General features: G+C 42.3%; 1 protein-coding gene and 1 long non-coding RNA gene across 25 annotated transcripts; one reads left to right on the top strand and one right to left on the bottom strand.

Annotated features, from left to right (window-relative positions):
* The first annotated feature begins 1,575 nt into the window (after positions 1–1,575).
* LOC116353542 (uncharacterized) lies at positions 1,576–3,183 on the top strand. The gene is made up of 3 exons (XR_004202959.1): positions 1,576–1,768; positions 1,879–2,031; positions 2,173–3,183. It is a non-coding gene; the product is annotated as an uncharacterized LOC116353542 (long non-coding RNA).
* Positions 3,184–4,255: 1,072 nt separating this feature from the next.
* LOC109905632 (DCN1-like protein 5) lies at positions 4,256–16,724 on the bottom strand. Of its 24 annotated transcripts, none has more exons than XR_004203147.1 (11): positions 16,398–16,704; positions 13,444–13,514; positions 13,190–13,232; positions 12,990–13,092; positions 11,421–11,512; positions 7,273–7,530; positions 6,624–6,732; positions 5,436–5,541; positions 5,105–5,209; positions 4,869–4,971; positions 4,256–4,764 (listed from the first exon to the last, which is right to left on the bottom strand). XR_004203147.1 is itself a non-coding variant. In XM_020503120.2 (11 exons), the coding sequence occupies exons 4-11, from the start codon at positions 13,058–13,060 to the stop codon at positions 4,706–4,708; spliced, it is 702 nt and encodes a 233-aa protein (XP_020358709.1). In that variant the 5' UTR covers positions 13,061–13,092; positions 13,190–13,232; positions 13,444–13,514; positions 16,398–16,724; the 3' UTR covers positions 4,256–4,705. The 24 variants fall into 24 exon arrangements, 14 of the variants coding, with proteins under 14 accessions (XP_020358709.1, XP_020358717.1, XP_031646571.1 ...); XR_004203154.1 differs by having other exon boundaries at positions 4,865–4,971; positions 5,431–5,541; positions 16,398–16,652; XR_004203153.1 differs by having other exon boundaries at positions 4,865–4,971; positions 16,398–16,652.
* Positions 16,725–17,647: the final 923 nt, after the last annotated feature.

The following is a 17,647-nucleotide window of genomic DNA, read 5'->3' as shown; positions in this document are numbered from 1 at the left end:
CAGACAACACAACAGTAGTAGGCTTGATCACCAACAACAACGAGACAGTCTATAGGGAGGAGGTGAGGGCACTCGGAGTGTGGTGTCAGGAAAACAACCTCTCACTCAACGTCAACAAAACAAAGGAGATGATCGTGGACTTCAGGAAACAGCAGAAGGAGCACCCCCCTATCCACATCGATGGGACAGCAGTGGAGAAGGTGGAAAGTTTCATGTTCCTCGGCGCACACATCACAGACAAACTAAAATGATTTACCCACACCGACAGTGTGGTGAAGAAGGCGCAACAGCGAAATTTGGCTTGTCACCTAAAACCCTCACAAACTTCTACAGATGCACAATTGAGAGCATCCTGTCAGGCTGTATCACCTCCTGGTATGGCAACCCACAACCGCAGGGCTCTCCAGAGGATGGTGCAGTCTGCACAACGCATCACCGGGGGGCAAACTACCTACCCTCTAGGACACCTACAGCACCCGATGTCACAGAAAGGCAAAAAAGATCATCAAGGCCAACAACCACCCGAGCCACTGCCTGTTCACCCCGCTACCATCCAGAAGGCGAGGCCAATACAGGTGCATCAAAGCTGGGACCGAGAGACTGAAAAATAGTTTCTATCTCAAGACTGTTAAACAGACATCACCAACACGGAGAGGCTGCTGCCTACATACATACTTTAAATCATTGGCCACTCTAACAGATGGATCACTCGTCACTTTATTAATATCACTTTAATAATGATGTTTACATATCTTGCGCTACTCATCCCAGATGTATATACTGTATTTTATACCATCTATTGCATCTCATCTATACTGGTCGGTCATGGCCCATCCATATATTTATATGTACATATCCTTATTCCATCCCTTTATTTAGATTTGTGTGTATTGGTTAGTTGTTGTGAAATTGTTCAATTACTTAGATATTGCTGCACTGTCGGGAACTAGAAGCACAAGCAATTTCACTACACTCGCAATAACATCTGCTAACCATGTGTATGTCACCAATACAATTTAATTTAATCGGCATAAGGTTACAGTTTGTTTAGAAACAACACGTTTTTAACGTCTCTGCTATTTACAGTACTGCAGCGCCCACCTGTGGCCACCGGGTAAAAGGACCGCAGCGTAATGTACTGCCAGTGGCCGTGACCGAGGTGGCGAAGTGTCTGTCTGTCGCGCTGTGTCATTAATGTTTAACACTAAGGGACTGGATTCACCGGAGTCATGTGAGAAACTGCACTTTACTGAACTGAAGAAAGACAACATTCACATCAGACAACGTGAGAGATGGACATGAAACATCTAACGTGTTAGTTTAAATGAAGACGGTTTGTTGTTTAAGGAGATACACTTAGAACAAACTACACAGTAAGTCATAATGATATTATGATGAGGAGCAATGTATTGAAATATAATTTTTCACACAAGGCTATTACTATTCACCCTGTGTGTTTTAATTAAGGAGTATACCAAGAAAACCCATGTCAGATACTTGATTGGTTAATTTATTGATCGGTTGATTGCTTTATTATTTCTCTGTGGAATATAAAAACATGTTACTCAACATGGGTCCTCTGGGAAACATTATCCTTACTTTGTGTGTGTGTGTAGTGGTGGGGATGGGGAGAATTCCCGGGGCATCTACTGATTGGCTCACCACTCTGTATGGGCGTGGTCAGTCAAACCCCTGGAAGCTACACCTCCAGGGTCAGAGTTCACAAAGTGAGGAGCCTCACACTGCCCTGCATGAACAACACATGCAAGTGAGATAATGCACACAAAAAAAGACTACCTTTTTGGAATGTCCCCATACCCCTGTTATACTGGTGTGTGTGTAGGAGCAGTTCAGTACTGACAGACCCCATTTGGTCAGGTCCTGAACAGCAGTCTTCATGCCAACCAGAAAGATGTGGTTACTATGCAACGAGATGGTAGCCTGCGGATCCACATTGCCTCTCCTCACCACAGCAGCCTGTACTACTGCCTCCTACTGACCGGAGGACAAACTACACTCATCCTACCAGCTGTAAGTACTGTTGTAAGGCATCCATGTTGTGTTAATAAGACATGCACTATATAATAGGTTGCCATTTGGGACTCACACATGCATTCACTCTTTACCTCCCTCATTTAAACATCAACATTAAATACAGATACATTTTACCAGTACTCCTAAGGTGTGTGAATTGGGAGCGGTCGCTAGGACAGGGACATCGTAACCATGGTGAAACAGTCAGCGTGGCATTCCGGCAGGATGTGGAACAAGAGGATGAGGGTAACTCTGCCTCGACGACAAGCATTATTATGGACAAAGTCAGCCCATCTCCACCGGCCAACTCGGAGAAGCTTCAGGAGCAAATGTCATGAAGAGAACAGTACTTATCCCCCCGTCCAAGCAGTGCTCGCTGTCCCTCATCAGGCTCAACACCATCATGGCTGCTGCCAGCGCCGGCCCCCTCGACACCCAGAGCCCCCCGGGTAGAGACTCAGACCCTGACGAAAGGGATACAGCAAGTCCATTCCAGGGCCAGGAGAAACCAGTCTTTCAACTGGAGATGTGACAGTATTCATAAAGCGTCTCAGTATGGCGGCTGATAAATGATCCCATCCTGACCGGTTCATATAAATCTTAATGATTACGAATTAAAACGCAAAACTGTTTCTAGGTCAGCCCTCCTAGTCTTGATAGATGCAGCCCCTAAGCAGAAAGATCAGGGTCATGTTCAATAGGGCATACAGACACACCGTACCAAAATAGTTTGGAACAGAAAAAAATGAGTTTCTTACTGGACAACTTTAACAGATAGTGCCTTGCCATTTCACTCCATTGCAAAACATTTACTCAATCACAAATTCCCAGACAAATTTAAGATTTTGACTTGTCATCAAATCCAGCAGATTCCATTAATATTTTGTTAAAGTAATTGGAAATAAAACATAAAAAATACACACTTTGGATGATTGTGTTGTTAATCCCAGTGTATATGGTTCTAACCTTGTCCCCAGGTTATAATTGTGCAAAACTCTAATAAGCCTGGAATAACATCTATAGTCTGGCCTATGTAAGAGTGAACAAAAAAATATGATTTATTTCATCATTATTTGAGCTTAGTGAATCACACGACTGCAAGACAGGGCTCCAAATTAGAGGTACACAATATGTGAGGAAGTGTTCAGAGGGAAGTGATTGGTTAAATATAAAGCCGATGGCTATTGGCTCGGGACTTTTTCGTGTTCTTTCTATTGGGTTAAAGGCCCAGGGCAGTTTAAAAAAACATAATTTCCCTGTGTTCTATAGACACTGAGTGTACAAAACATTGACCAGGTGAAAACTATGATCCCTAATTGATGTCACTTGTTAAATTCACTTCAAATCAGTGTAGGTGAAGGGGAGGAGACAGGTTAAAGAAGGATTTTTAAGCCTTGAGACATGGATTGTGTATGTGTGCTATTCAGAGGGTGAATGGGCAAGACAAAAGATGGTAGTAGGTGCCAGGCGCACCAGTTTAATTGTCAAGAACTAACACTGCTGGGTTTTTCCAAGCTCAACAGTTTCCCGTGTGCATCAAGAATGGGTCCACCTCCCAAAGGGCATCCAGCCAACTTGACACAACTGTGGGAAACATTGGAGTCAACATTAGACATCAATCCCTTTGGAATGCTTTCAACACCTTGTAGAGTCCATGCCCGACGACAAATTGAGACTGTTCTGAGGGCAAAAGGGGGTGCAACTCAATATTAGGACAGTTTTCTTAATGCTTTCTACACTGTGTATATTTCCATACTGTGGCTGGCTGGAGTAATACTGTGAAAATTCTGATCATGTACTTTTAGTGCAAGGACTGTTCGAAAAGACCACCTGTTTTGGTGGGATGGAGTTTTGTCCTGTCTGGTGACATCACCAGGCAGTAAATTTGTTAATAGACCAATAAGAAAGAGTTCCAAACGTTTCTGCCAATAACATAGTTCTCTTCTCCCCACTCAGACCACTTCCAGACAGACTTAGCAAAATTCTTGCTTGAGAAATTGGTATTTGCTAAGTTCTGTTTCTTTTTGAGTATTTTAATGTAAAACAATCACATTAAAGGTACTTAGTTGTTAACAAGAAAATATTTGATATGGATATAAAAACGTCTGCTTTGGATCTTTAACGAAGGCCATGTTGGACTTGTTGATCCACCAGACCCAATGAGCATCAAGCAATGTATGGTAAACAAGATTCATTTTGTCGTACCAATCACAGCCCAGTATATTTGGTTGAATTCCATTCTTTATTCTTGTTCTGAAAACATACTATAAACAAGGTAAGACTCAAAAATGAAGGGAAAAAATGTTCAAGGAAACCAAAAAATTCCCCAGTCGAGCTTCACAACAATGGCTAGAGAACTGTGGCCACAGATGCAATATATATGAAAAATAGTTCCCCCTTTCGTTTCGTTTTTTGTTTGTTTTCTCCTTGTTGAACTTGCTTAAATTAACACTGACAAACTATCTTCAGAGAGAGAGGACTTCATTGTTTGGCCCACTAAGCAGAGGCCGTCACTGGAAGTGTATCTGCACGCCGTGACACCGTATGGGTGTGTGTGTGCCATCTCTCTATAGTGTGTGTGCCGTTTCTGTATATTTCAAACGGAGGGAGAACATCTTCATGTGAGCTTCTCTCTTTCTCCTCTTCTGCGGTTTGGCGAGTGTGTCCTCAGCTATAACGCTGCCAGCCGAGCTTTCTGCCACTCCACAAACTCATCCAATAACACCGGCCCTGCAGAGAGAGAGCGAGAGAGAGAGAGTAGTGTTAGACGGACTGTGTGTGTGTGTGTTTTTTTGTGTGTTTTTGCATGCTTTAGTGTGTGTGTACGTACTCACAGGCTCCATCCTCGTCATAGTTACTGAGGTCTGTGCTGACTGTACGACTGAACTCTAAGACGTTATACCACTGGTCCTTATTCATCACCTTGTACTTGGACTGCTGCAGGGGAGGAGAGAAAATAGAGGAAGAGACAATAGAGGAGCGGGGATAGGGGGAGGAGAAAGGAGATCGATATTAGGAGGGAGTCAGTGCAGGGACAACACATTTGTGTTCAGCATAGGGTGTGTGTTACCTCCAGAAACTGGTTGAAGACAGGGAAGAGTGGCCATGTTCTCCCCAGTAGCAACCCTAGCATGGACTTAGCTGTGTCCATGTCCAGACTCCTCTGGTCCTTATCCTGGGGGAGGGAGGAGAAGGGGAGAGAACAGAGAGTCAGGGGGAGGGGTAAGAGAGATGATAAAGAGGAAGAGCATTCAGACCTTTTCCACATTTTGTTACGTTACAGCCTTTTGATTAAATTACGTTTTTTCCTCATCAACCTCCACACAATACCCCATGACAAAGGGAAAACAGGCTTTTGAATTTTTTGTAAATGTATTAAAAATAAAAAACAGATACCTTACATGATAAGTATTCAGCCCTTTGCTATGAGATTTGAAATTGAGCTCAGGTGCATCCTGTTTCCATTGATCATCCTTGAGATGTTTTTACAACTTGATGGAAGTCCACCTGTGGTAAAATCAATTGATTGGACATGATTAGGAAAGGCTCTACAAGAGAGCAAAAACCAAGCCATGAGGTCGAAGGAATTGTCCGTAGAGCTCCGAGACAGGATTGTGTCGAGGCACAGATCTGGGGAAGGGTACCAAAAAATGTCTGCAGGATTGAAGGTCCCCAAGAGCACAGTGGCCTCAATCATTATTAAATGGAAGAAGTTAGGAACCACCAAGAATCTTCCTAGAGCTGTCTGCAACACCATCATGACTGCTGCCATTGCCAGCCCCCTGGACACCCAGAGGCCCCGTGAAGAGACTCAGACCCCAGGACTGGCTGCCCGGCCAAACTGAGAAACCGGGGGAGAAGGGCCAAGGTCAGGTAGGTGACCAAGAACCCGATGGTCACTCTGACATAGTTCTAGAGTTCCTCTGTGGAGATGGGAGAACCTTACCAGAAGGACAACCAGCACTCCACCAATTAGGCCTTTATGGTAGTGGCCAGAGGGAAGCCACTCCTCAGTAAAGGAACATAACAGCCCACTTGGAGTTTGCCAAAGGGCACCTAAAGGACTCTCAGACCATGATAAACAAGATTCTCTGGTCTGATGAAACCAAGATTTTACTCTTTGGCCTGAATGCCAAGCGTCACGTCTGGAGGAAACCTGGCACCATCCCTACGGTGAAGCATGGTGGTGGCAGCATCATGCTATGGGGATGTTTTTCATCAGCAGGGAATGGGAGACTAGTCAGGATCGAGGGAAAGATGAATGGAGCAATGTACAGAGATCCTTGATGAAAACCTGCTCTAGAGCGCTCAGGATCATCAAAGTACTTATGTAAATGTGATTCCAGTTTTTTATATTTTATACATTTGCAAACATTTCTAAAATCCATTTTTTTTCTTGGTCTTTATAGGGTATTGTGCGTATATTGATGAGAGGGGGGGGACGATTTAATCCATTTAAAAACAAGGCTGTAACGTAACAAAATGTGGGAAAAGGGGTCTGAATACTTTCCAAATGCAACCAGACCCTCTACTCTCTTCTTAGGAGGTCAAACCATTTCCTGACTGTGAACCAGTGAACGAGGACTCACCCTGGCAAAGTCAAAGGCGTATCTGTAGATGTTTTTAAAGATGATCGTGTCGTTGAGATGATTGCGAAGGTAGTCCAGTTTCCCCTGTAACCTCTCTATGCAGTCACACCTATAGGGGGAGGGAGGGGGTCACAAACAAACATGGTTTCCCAGTCACACCTATAGTGGGGTGTAGTGCCACTAACACACATGGTTTCCCAGTCACACCTATAGGGGGGTGTAGTGTCACAAACAAACATGGTTTCCCAGTCACACCAATAGTGGGGTGTAGTGTCACTAACACACATGGTTTCCCAGTCACACCTATAGGGGGGTGTAGTGTCACTAACACACATGGTTTCCCAGTCATACCTATAGTGGGGTGTAGTGTCACTAACACACATGGTTTCCCAGTCACACCTATAGCGGGGTGTAGTGTCACTAACACACACGGTTTCCCAGTCACACCTATAGGGGGTGTGGTTTCACTAACACACACGGTTTCCCAGTCACGCCTATAGGGGGTGTGGTTTCACTAACACACACGGTTTCCCAGTCATACCTATAGTGGGGTGTAGTGTCACTAACACACACGGTTTCCCAGTCACACCTATAGAGTGAGAAGCATCAGGAACATAGACATGCGATGTGGTAAATCAAGGTTACTCACTGCAGTAAAGTCATTCCCTTAAGCCACTCCTCCTTAGTGAAAAATCCCATATTTGGAGCTTCTAGTTTCCAGGCTATAACTAACATAATTATCTGAAAAAGAGAAAGATGGAGAGCGGGGAGGGAGAGAACATACATCATAATTATCAACGATGGATGGATGAAGAGAAAAGACGAGGAAGACTAACGTTTTCTGGTTCCACTCCAATGTCTTCACAGAACTTCTCCATCCCCTCTGGACCCAACACCTCATCTGGACCTGGTACACAGGAAGCAGGTACAAAAACACACACAAAATGGTATAAATGACTCAATACTTAGTGACCAATAATCAGCTTCAGAGTTCCTTGCAATTTAAAAAGAGTTCTGAGTGTGTAGCCAAGTTAATCGGCCATCTTATTTTTCTATCTGTGATCATCATGACATACAGTGCCTTCAGAAAGTATTCACACCCCTTGACTTTCCCCCACATTTTGTCGTGTTACAGACTGAATTTAAAATCGATTAAATTGAAATGTGTCACTGGCCTACACACAATATCCCATAATGTCAAAGTGGAATTATGTTTAGACATTTTTACAAATTAATAAAAAGCTGAAATGTCTCGAGTCAATTAGTATTCAACCCCTTTGTTATGGCAAGCCTAAATAAAGTTCAGAAGTACAAATATCCTTAATAAGTCACACAATAGGTTGCATGGACTCACTCTTTGTGCAACAATAGTGTTTAACATTACTTTTGAATGACCACCTCATCTCTGTACCGCACACATACAATTACCTGTAAAGTCCCACAGTCGAGCAGTAAATTTAAAACAGATTCAACCACAAAGACCAAGGACGTTTTCCAATGCCTCACAAAGAAGGGCACCTATTGGTAGATGGGTTAAACTAAAGCAGACATTGAATATCCCTTTTGAGAATGGTGACGTTATTAATTACACGTTGAATGGTGTATCAACACACCCAGTCACTACAAGGATACAGGCGTCCTTCCTAACTCAGTTGCCGGAGAGGAAGGAATCTGCTCAGGGATTTCACCATGAGGCCAAGGGTGACTTTAAAACAGTTAAAGAGTTTAATGGCTGTGATAGGATACAACTGAGGATGAATCAACAACATTGTAGTTACTCCACAATACTAACCTAAATGACAAGTTAAAAAAAAGGAAACATTTACAGAATTAAAAATATTCCAAAACATGCATCCTGTTTCCAATAAAAGTAAAACTGTAAATAATTTGGCAAAGAAATAAACTATGTCCTGAATACAAACCATTAGGTGTGGTGCAAATCCAACACAACACATCACTGAGTACCAGTCTTCATATATGTAAGCATGGTGGTGGCTGCATCATGTTATGGGTATTTGTATTTATTATGGATCCCCATTCGTTACTGCCAAGGCAGCACCTACTCTTCCTGGGTCCAGAAGAATAAGGCAGTTTATACAATTTAAAAAAACATTACAATACATTCACAGATTTCACAACACAATGTGTGCCCTCGGGGCCCCTACTCCACCACTACCACATATCTACAGTAGTAAATCCATGTGCATGTGTGTGTATGCATGTGTCTGTGTTGCTTCACAGTCCCGGCTGTTCCATAAGGTGTTTTTTAAAATAGTAAAAAAAAATAAAAAATATTACTGCTTGCGTCAGTTATTTGATGTGGAATAGAGTTCCATGTAGTCATGGCTCTATGTAGTACTGTGGAATAGAGTTCCATGTAGTCATGGCTCTATGTAGTACTGTGGAATAGAGTTCCATGTAGTCATGGCTCTATGTAGTACTGTGGAATAGAGTTCCATGTAGTCATGGCTCTATGTAGTACTGTGGAATAGAGTTCCATGTAGTCATGGCTCTATGTAGTACTGTGGAATAGAGTTCCATGTAGTCATGGCTCTATGTAGTACTGTGGAATAGAGTTCCATGTAGTCATGGCTCTATGTAGTACTGTGGAATAGAGTTCCATGTAGTCATGGCTCTATGTAGTACTGTGGAATAGAGTTCCATGTAGTCATGGCTCTATGTAGTACTGTGGAATAGAGTTCCATGTAGTCATGGCTCTATGTAGTACTGTGGAATAGAGTTCCATGTAGTCATGGCTCTATGTAGTACTGTGGAATAGAGTTCCATGTAGTCATGGCTCTATGTAGTACTGTGGAATAGAGTTCCATGTAGTCATGGCTCTATGTAGTACTGTGGAATAGAGTTCCATGTAGTCATGGCTCTATGTAGTACTGTGGAATAGAGTTCCATGTAGTCATGGCTCTATGTAGTACTGTGGAATAGAGTTCCATGTAGTCATGGCTCTATGTAGTACTGTGGAATAGAGTTCCATGTAGTCATGGCTCTATGTAGTACTGTGGAATAGAGTTCCATGTAGTCATGGCTCTATGTAGTACTGTGGAATAGAGTTCCATGTAGTCATGGCTCTATGTAGTACTGTGGAATAGAGTTCCATGTAGTCATGGCTCTATGTAGTACTGTGGAATAGAGTTCCATGTAGTCATGGCTCTATGTAGTACTGTGGAATAGAGTTCCATGTAGTCATGGCTCTATGTAGTACTGTGGAATAGAGTTCCATGTAGTCATGGCTCTATGTAGTACTGCTTGTCATCATCAAGGACTAGGGAGGTTTTTTTTGTTGATAAAAAGAAACAGAATAGAGCTAAGCACAGGCAAAAGCCTAGAGGAAAATCTGGTTCAGTTTGCTTTCCAACAGACACTGGGAGAAAAACACACATTTCAGAAGGACAATAACCTAAAACACAATGCCAAATATACACTGGAGCTGCTTACCAAGACGACATTGAATGTTCCAGAGTGGCCTGGTTAGTTTTGACTTAAATTGGCTCAATCTATGGCAAGATTTGAAAATGGCTGTCTCGCAATAATTAACAACCAACTTGACAAAGTTAAGAATTTAAAAAAGAATGTGCAAATAATGTATAATCCAGGTGTGCAAAACTTTTAGAGACTTAACCAGAAAGACTCACAGACAATGTTCCCTCTAAACTGCGTGCAGACTCGCAGCTCCCCCCACGCAGAGAAGCACGAGATTGAAATTTTCCCCTTTAGTTAACTATTTCAACGTTTCCCTCTACTGTGCGAATTGTGATCGAATCAACGCAATATACTGAAACAAAACGAACTATGTAAGACATTTTCTTGTAGGTAGAGCACAGAGTAGGATTCTATTGCATTGACAAGCATGGCTCAGGCCCATACTCTACACAGACCGGTGCGCATTAGCCAATCAGAGTTGCAGTATCCCTATATGCAAATAGACCGTTGCCATATATGGAGCTGTTCCATTCACTTTGAACTGTGTTTACAGCATAAGTGGTCGGGAGTAGATGCGCTTGTTTTGAGATCAAAGCAAGAGCTGCATGTAGCCAGATGTGTACATTTTTTAGTAAGTCAGTTTTAGCCCAGTTATTTCTAGTCAGCAGTGGGGGAGTGGTTGCTTCCTGTAAGAGCACATCTTTCAAAAGCAAGTTGCATAAAGAGCTTTTTTTCTGTCTTAAAGGGGCAGTGTCGTATTTTGAGACATGCTTGAATAAGCTAAGTAGCAAATAGGCAGAGGGTAGCATAATTTGTCTGATTCTCTGTAATAATGGTAAGTGAATAGTGGTTTCTTGCATCAAACACCACAACATTTTCAGTCACCTTGTCTGAAGGACAAGTGGATAAACAGGTTAATGTCCATCCTTAAAAGTTGTTTATTTTATTTAAGTTTATATACATTGAACACCACACATTGTCTGCTACTGTAGGCTGAATGAAGGAACAGCTATTTCCATGTAAACATGTTATGGGATGTATTTTCTACATTGTTTTCTATGGTAGACCACTCTGATAGGCCTACATTATGATCAAATAGCCACAGTAGCCTACTTGGAGAGAGAACATTGTTCATAGCTGTAATCGCTGCCAAAGGTGATTGTCTAACATGTAGTCGACTCAGGGGTGTGAATACTTATGTAAATGAGATATTTAATTTTCAATACATTTCATTTTCAATACAGATGGGTGAGAAAAATATATAGTTATTCAATTTTGAATTCAGGCTGTAACATAACAAAATGTGGAATTTTTATTTAACCTTTAACTAGGCATGGATACTTTCTCAAGGCACTGTACCTGTGTACTCGTAGAACCAGGCCAGACATTTCTTATTGGAGAATTGGTCCTCTGGGCTGATCAACCGGCCGGGAGCCTGAGGTCTGCAGAAACTACAACACACAGGATAGAACACAGTCAGAAACTACACCACACAGGATAGAACACAGTCAGAAACTACACCATACAGGATAGAACACAGTCAGAAACTACACCATACAGGATAGAACACAGTCAGAAACTACACCACACGGGACAGAACACAGTCAGAAACTACACCACACGGGACAGAACACAGTCAGAAACTACACCACACGGGACAGAACACAGTCAGAAACTACACCACACGGGATAGAACAGTCAAACTACACCACACGGGACAGAACACAGTCAGAAACTACACCACACGGGACAGAACACAGTCAGAAACTACACCACACGGGACAGAACACAGTCAGAAACTACACCACACGGGACAGAACACAGTCAGAAACTACACCACACGGGACAGAACACAGTCAGAAACTACACCACACGGGACAGAACACAGTCAGAAACTACACCACACGGGACAGAACACAATCAGAAACTACACCACACGGGATAGAACACAGTCAGAAACTACACCACACGGGATAGAACACAGTCAGAAACTACACCACACGGGATAGAACACAGTCAGAAACTACACCACACGGGACAGAACACAGTCAGAAACTACACCACACGGGACAGAACACAATCAGAAACTACACCACACGGGATAGAACACAGTCAGAAACTACACCACACGGGATAGAACACAGTCAGAAACTACACCACACGGGATAGAACACAGTCAGAAACTACACCACACGGGATAGAACACAGTCAGAAACTACACCACACGGGACAGAACACAGTCAGAAACTACACCACACGGGATAGAACAGTCAGAAACTACACCACACGGGATAGAACACAGTCAGAAACTACACCACAGGATAGAACATGGTCACTAAACAGACTCAGACACATGCATGAGGAGTTCTTAGGATATTCAGTGTCACACACACTCCTCCCTCTTTCCTTTCCTGTGGACTGACTGAGGTCTGTGCTGCATAATGGGACAAATATGTGCTGAGTGTTGAGTTCCCCAGTCAAGCAGCAAGGCTCACTGCACAGAGCAAAGCCAGCAAGCAGCAGCTGCAACACACACACATACGGTGGAATGGGTGAGGAGAAGGAAGGTCTACAGTAGAACAGTTGGGTGAGGCAGAGTTCCACTACAGCTCTAAAGCAGGTTTTTTTACAGCAGGTTTTTAAGGGGTGGGAATCATGAAATGGGGTGTGTGGAGGAAAAAGACCAAACATCCAATAGTGAAGGATGGTGGAAGAAGTGGTGAGGAGCAGGAGAGGTGAGGAACAGGAGAGGTGAGACGCAGGAAAGGTGAGAAGCAGGAGAGGTGAGGAACAGGAGAGGTGAGACGCAGGAGAGGTGAGACGCAGGAGAGGTGAGACGCAGGAGAGGTGAGACGCAGGAGAGGTGAGACGCAGGAGAGGTGAGACGCAGGAGAGGTGACGGGTGGTGGGTGAGGAAGGGTTCCTCACCAGGTGATTTTACACTTCCTGAGTCCCGGGTCATCTGACCCTGAAGACTTCCTCTTTTTCTTCACAGGCATCGCAGAGTTTCCACACGGGTTAACTAGCTGGGCTGGGTCCACACACACACACCGAGTCTGTCAGCTCACCGAGCTGAGAGCCATACCATAAACAGTATACTATTTACAGATAGTATATAGGAGAAGTACCTATGTATTTCTGGTCTCCTTGTCCATTCAAATCTATAAGATTCTATAATAAAAACACAGTTTACAGTGAGACTTGAGGTGATAAACTACATAGTACCATAACATTATAAAGCATACATAAAGACAAGACAGTATGGTCACATCACATAGCTAATCAACTCTCAGAATGCCCCTGCTCTGGCAGTGGCTCAACTAGCTATCTAGCTACAGTACTGGGTTATCCCAATAGTTCACTCATGAGTCTGTTAACTTACAAATCTGTCCAGTGTCTGTGATACCGTCTGTAGGTCTGTCTCCTCAGCCAGTACGAACACTGTGTACTATCCTACAGCAACAGACAGAGAGAGAGCGAGCGGGAGGGAGAGGTGAGATGACATAGTAGCTAATATACTGGCAAGCTAGCTTCGTCTTGTGTAAGTGGTATTCGGGGTTGTGCGCCAGACAAGACGTAAACCACAAATCAGATAACTCCTATGTTTAATGTTAGCCAGTTGGCTGTATATCGAAGCAGCTACCTAGTCTAAACAAACAGATCTCATCCAATGCACGTGTTGTTAATAATTGGCTAGCTGCTATCTGGTCCATAAGTTATGTGGACCGTAGCCCATTCAATAGACAGTAGCTGCAGTGGTGTCTGGAGAAGTGGGTACACTATAATTATCTAAAAGGCGCACTGTGCTGAAAATTTAATGTTCTCCAATAGTTTGAGTTTTCCTCTCAAAGTTTTCCTCTCAAAATCACAATTCTTGATAGAAAAACAACAAAAATGGCATGTTCCTAGTCTACAACAATGCTTAAACCACACCAGGAGACCATTTATGAGGTCTGGGAATATCAAATCATATTTTGGAGGAGGGTGTAGTTGCCCTTTAATTAAATTGTACGCCTAGCAAGGGACCATTTGGCTAGCGGTGTTCCTGCACATACAGTGTAGGCCTACAGTAGAGTACATGCGATGTAAGAGTTTGCAAAACAAATGCCCTCCCAATTGATACAAATCATAGATATCATTCTGCCAGGTAGACGTACTTTGCAGTCAACATTTAATTGGGTAGACTTTTTAGGAAAGGCTTCAGAAATGTTCATTCAAACAGCGCATGATAACTGAATTGCACAAGGCAAAGATTCAACCAGGACTTCAGACAAAACATTTTCAATACCTGGTTTGCATACCCATTGTTTCCTTAGTTAGCATTTACTAGTAGATATCCTGAATTGAAACGTCTTTCCTACCTACCAGCTGCTGATGTCGTTATTTTGTGAGATGCTCCATGCGACAACCAGTCTCTTGCTGAAACTAGGCTGTGTGCGGCGGACATGTGAATACATTGAGTGAACAAAATAGTAAGAACACCTGCTCTTTCCATGACTGACCAAGTGAATCCAGGCTATGATCCCTTATTGATGTCACTTGTTAAATCCACTTCAATCAGTGTAGATGAAGGGGAGGAGACAGGTTAAAGAAGATTTTTTTAAAGCCTTGAGACATGGATTGTGTATGTGTCATTCAAAGAGTGAATGGGCAAGACAAAAGATTTTAAGTGCCTTTGAACGGGGTATTTTAGTAGGTTTCAGGTGCACAGGTTTGTATACACTGCCCCAACTGCTGGGGTTTTCACGCTCAACAGTTTCCTGTGTGTATCAAAAATGGTCCACCATCCAAAGGGTAACAAAGCTCTAGAGACTGGAAGGGAGAACTGACCAGCCAAAATGGAATGGTCTAAGTCCACAACAATGCTTAAACCACATCAGGATACTATTTTATTTTAGGTCTGGGGGGGGGGGGGGAAATGTGGGCAATGCCCACTGAAAAAAAGGGAGTATACTGCACATAGCCCCCACTACACCACTGGGTAGATGGGTATACCCCCCTTGGGTTCTCGAGACCTGTGGACCTTTCTGTTTGAAGCTGATAAATAAACGTGAAATAACTGGATATTGTAAAATCAGAGCTAGCGGCCAGATTTCATCCAAGTTACTTTGATAGTCTAGTTATCTAAAGTTACATTTCTACCGGATTCTTTAATGTACAGACAGCAGACATATCAATGATCGCTATTCTAATAGTTAACGTTAGTCACCCAGTTAACGCACACAGAACTACAACAAATAACGATATGCATCGACACACATGCAGGAGTATCTCCCAGTTATTGTTGTAGGTGCTAACTAACGTTAAACAACGCTGGTCAGAATAACTGCGTCACCGTAATGCCGAACGATGCGAAACATTCAGAAACCCACTGCACTGGGTAACTAGCTAGATAGTCTAAATATTAGTCTAAATATTAACTATAATACAATGCCAAAGTACGTTATAACGGTTGTTATCAAATCCAATTTTTAAAAAGATAAGCTAGACCTGTCATACGAAATATTGTCAGAGTACTAATGTTAGCTAGCGGCTAGCCAACTTAACTGCGATTGCAAAGGCTAACTAGACAGGTAGCTTACAACATGCATTGCTTTTCGAAATAAAATGTCATTCATCACATGAGCCAAATACAACAGGTGTAGACTTTACAGCGAAATGCTTGTTTACGAACCTTTCCCAACGATGCAGGGTTTCAAATGTAAAATTACTGGATCAACGTTATTTGGCAATCAATGACCTACTAACGTTAGTAAGTTAGCTAGCTTAGTGAAGCAAACAACGTTGTTGTTCTGGCTGAATCAGGACGATACATGTGATTAATCATCTTAACCACAAAATTAATTATCTGCATAAAGATTACGCCAATACACACACTGGGGCGTTGCTTTTTTGTTGTTGTCAAGAAAGATAGCTAGCTAGTTCGAGTTAACTAAAAATTAAGCTAATTAGCTAGCTAGCCAACTAACGCGGGTAGCTAACAGTCAGATACTTTAGCTAGCCAGTTCGCAGGTTATTTCTGTCACGATGACGTTCAAAAGCCAACAGTCGAATGCGTGGGACCGGCAAAGAAGGCTGTATTTAACTAGCATGTCTAGCTAAGGTTAGCTAGAATACACTGGGTAAAGAGATCAATCGAATTCGACCAAAACAATGGAAACGATTAGCTGGAATGCTAAACTTAGTTTCTCAACAAGTCAGAAAACATATGTAGCCGTTGTTGGCTAACGTATCTAGCCAAATATTTGCCACATGTTTACGTCAGTGCATCCACCCAAGGGGGGGATATACAACACCGTTTTGGATATTAAAAGTATGTGAATATTTTATGCAAACCTTGGATTCCAAGAGTTGTGTTTCTTTTATGCGAGTAGATCATGTACTTTCACGGTTGCAACCTCGCGAGCTGATCACTTTCCAAGTGGTAAAGCGAACTGCTTTCTTCCGGGGCAACAGAGAGGTATGGAACGTACCACATGATTTCAATGGGTGCGCGATCGAGTCGTACTAGCTATGGAAATAAATCAAATTGCAGGTCGAATTATTCGAATATGTACTTTACCGTACTTGATTAAAAATAATATCGAACGCATGAAATTGGTAAGAAATATAAAATAACTAACGATTATGTATAAATAAAACGCCCCCTTCCTCCCTCTACCAGAAATGACGAATACCTCAGGTCTGCCTGTTTCTCAGTTTATCTCTTTTCCCCACATGTCCTTACAGTGTGAAGTATCTTTGCGTGTCAAAACAGACGTCAAATAACACTATTTTGAACGTGTCAAATAAGGTTGTTGACCAGTCAGGACCTGAATATGACTGCAGTTATTACACATTATTTACACTGTCACTCGTATTTCACATGTCACAACGATTCAAAGCTGGGACAGTTCGGCCATCGCTCATCCATATATTTATATGTACATTCTTATTAATTCCTTTACACTTGTTTGTAAAAGGTAGTTGTTGTGAAATATTACTGCATGGTCGGAACTAGAGGGCATAAGCTTTTCGCTACACTCGCATTAACATCTGCTAACCATGTGTATGTGACCAATACATTATGATTTGATTCATCGATACGTATGCTATGTTGCTAGTAAAGTTGTCTCGCGCACCTACAGCGCTGGACATAAAAGAAAGCTAGCCAGCTCATGGACTCAAACAATGTTCTTCCCCAAAAATACAGCAAAACGACATAATCTGAATTCAGTAGCTATAGTTAACTAGCTAACTATATAGCTAGGTGTCATCATCTAAAATAACCCGAATTTATAAAGCAGTTTTTATTAGATTAATGGTGGTCGGACCAATCTATGTGAAGCTAGCCACAATAGTGGACTTTGCGGTTAGCCTTCAAAATAAAGGTATGTAATTGACAGTGATGTAAATTAACACAAATAGTAGAATTATGCCATAATTGAATAGATCATGCTAAACGAGGTTGGAATGTTGTTATATAAAATCATCATAAAACAATAATTTGTTAATTTGACAAAAATCAGTTTAAATCACACTGGATGTGTTATACTTTAGAATTGCATTGGGGGCATACTTATTTCACTGTACAGCCTTACCTATGG

Source organism: Oncorhynchus kisutch, linkage group LG15, assembly GCF_002021735.2.
Source record: "Oncorhynchus kisutch isolate 150728-3 linkage group LG15, Okis_V2, whole genome shotgun sequence".
NCBI lineage: Eukaryota > Metazoa > Chordata > Actinopteri > Salmoniformes > Salmonidae > Oncorhynchus > Oncorhynchus kisutch.
Note: the sequence above shows the minus strand (reverse complement) of the source record. Positions and strands in the feature narration are given on the sequence as shown.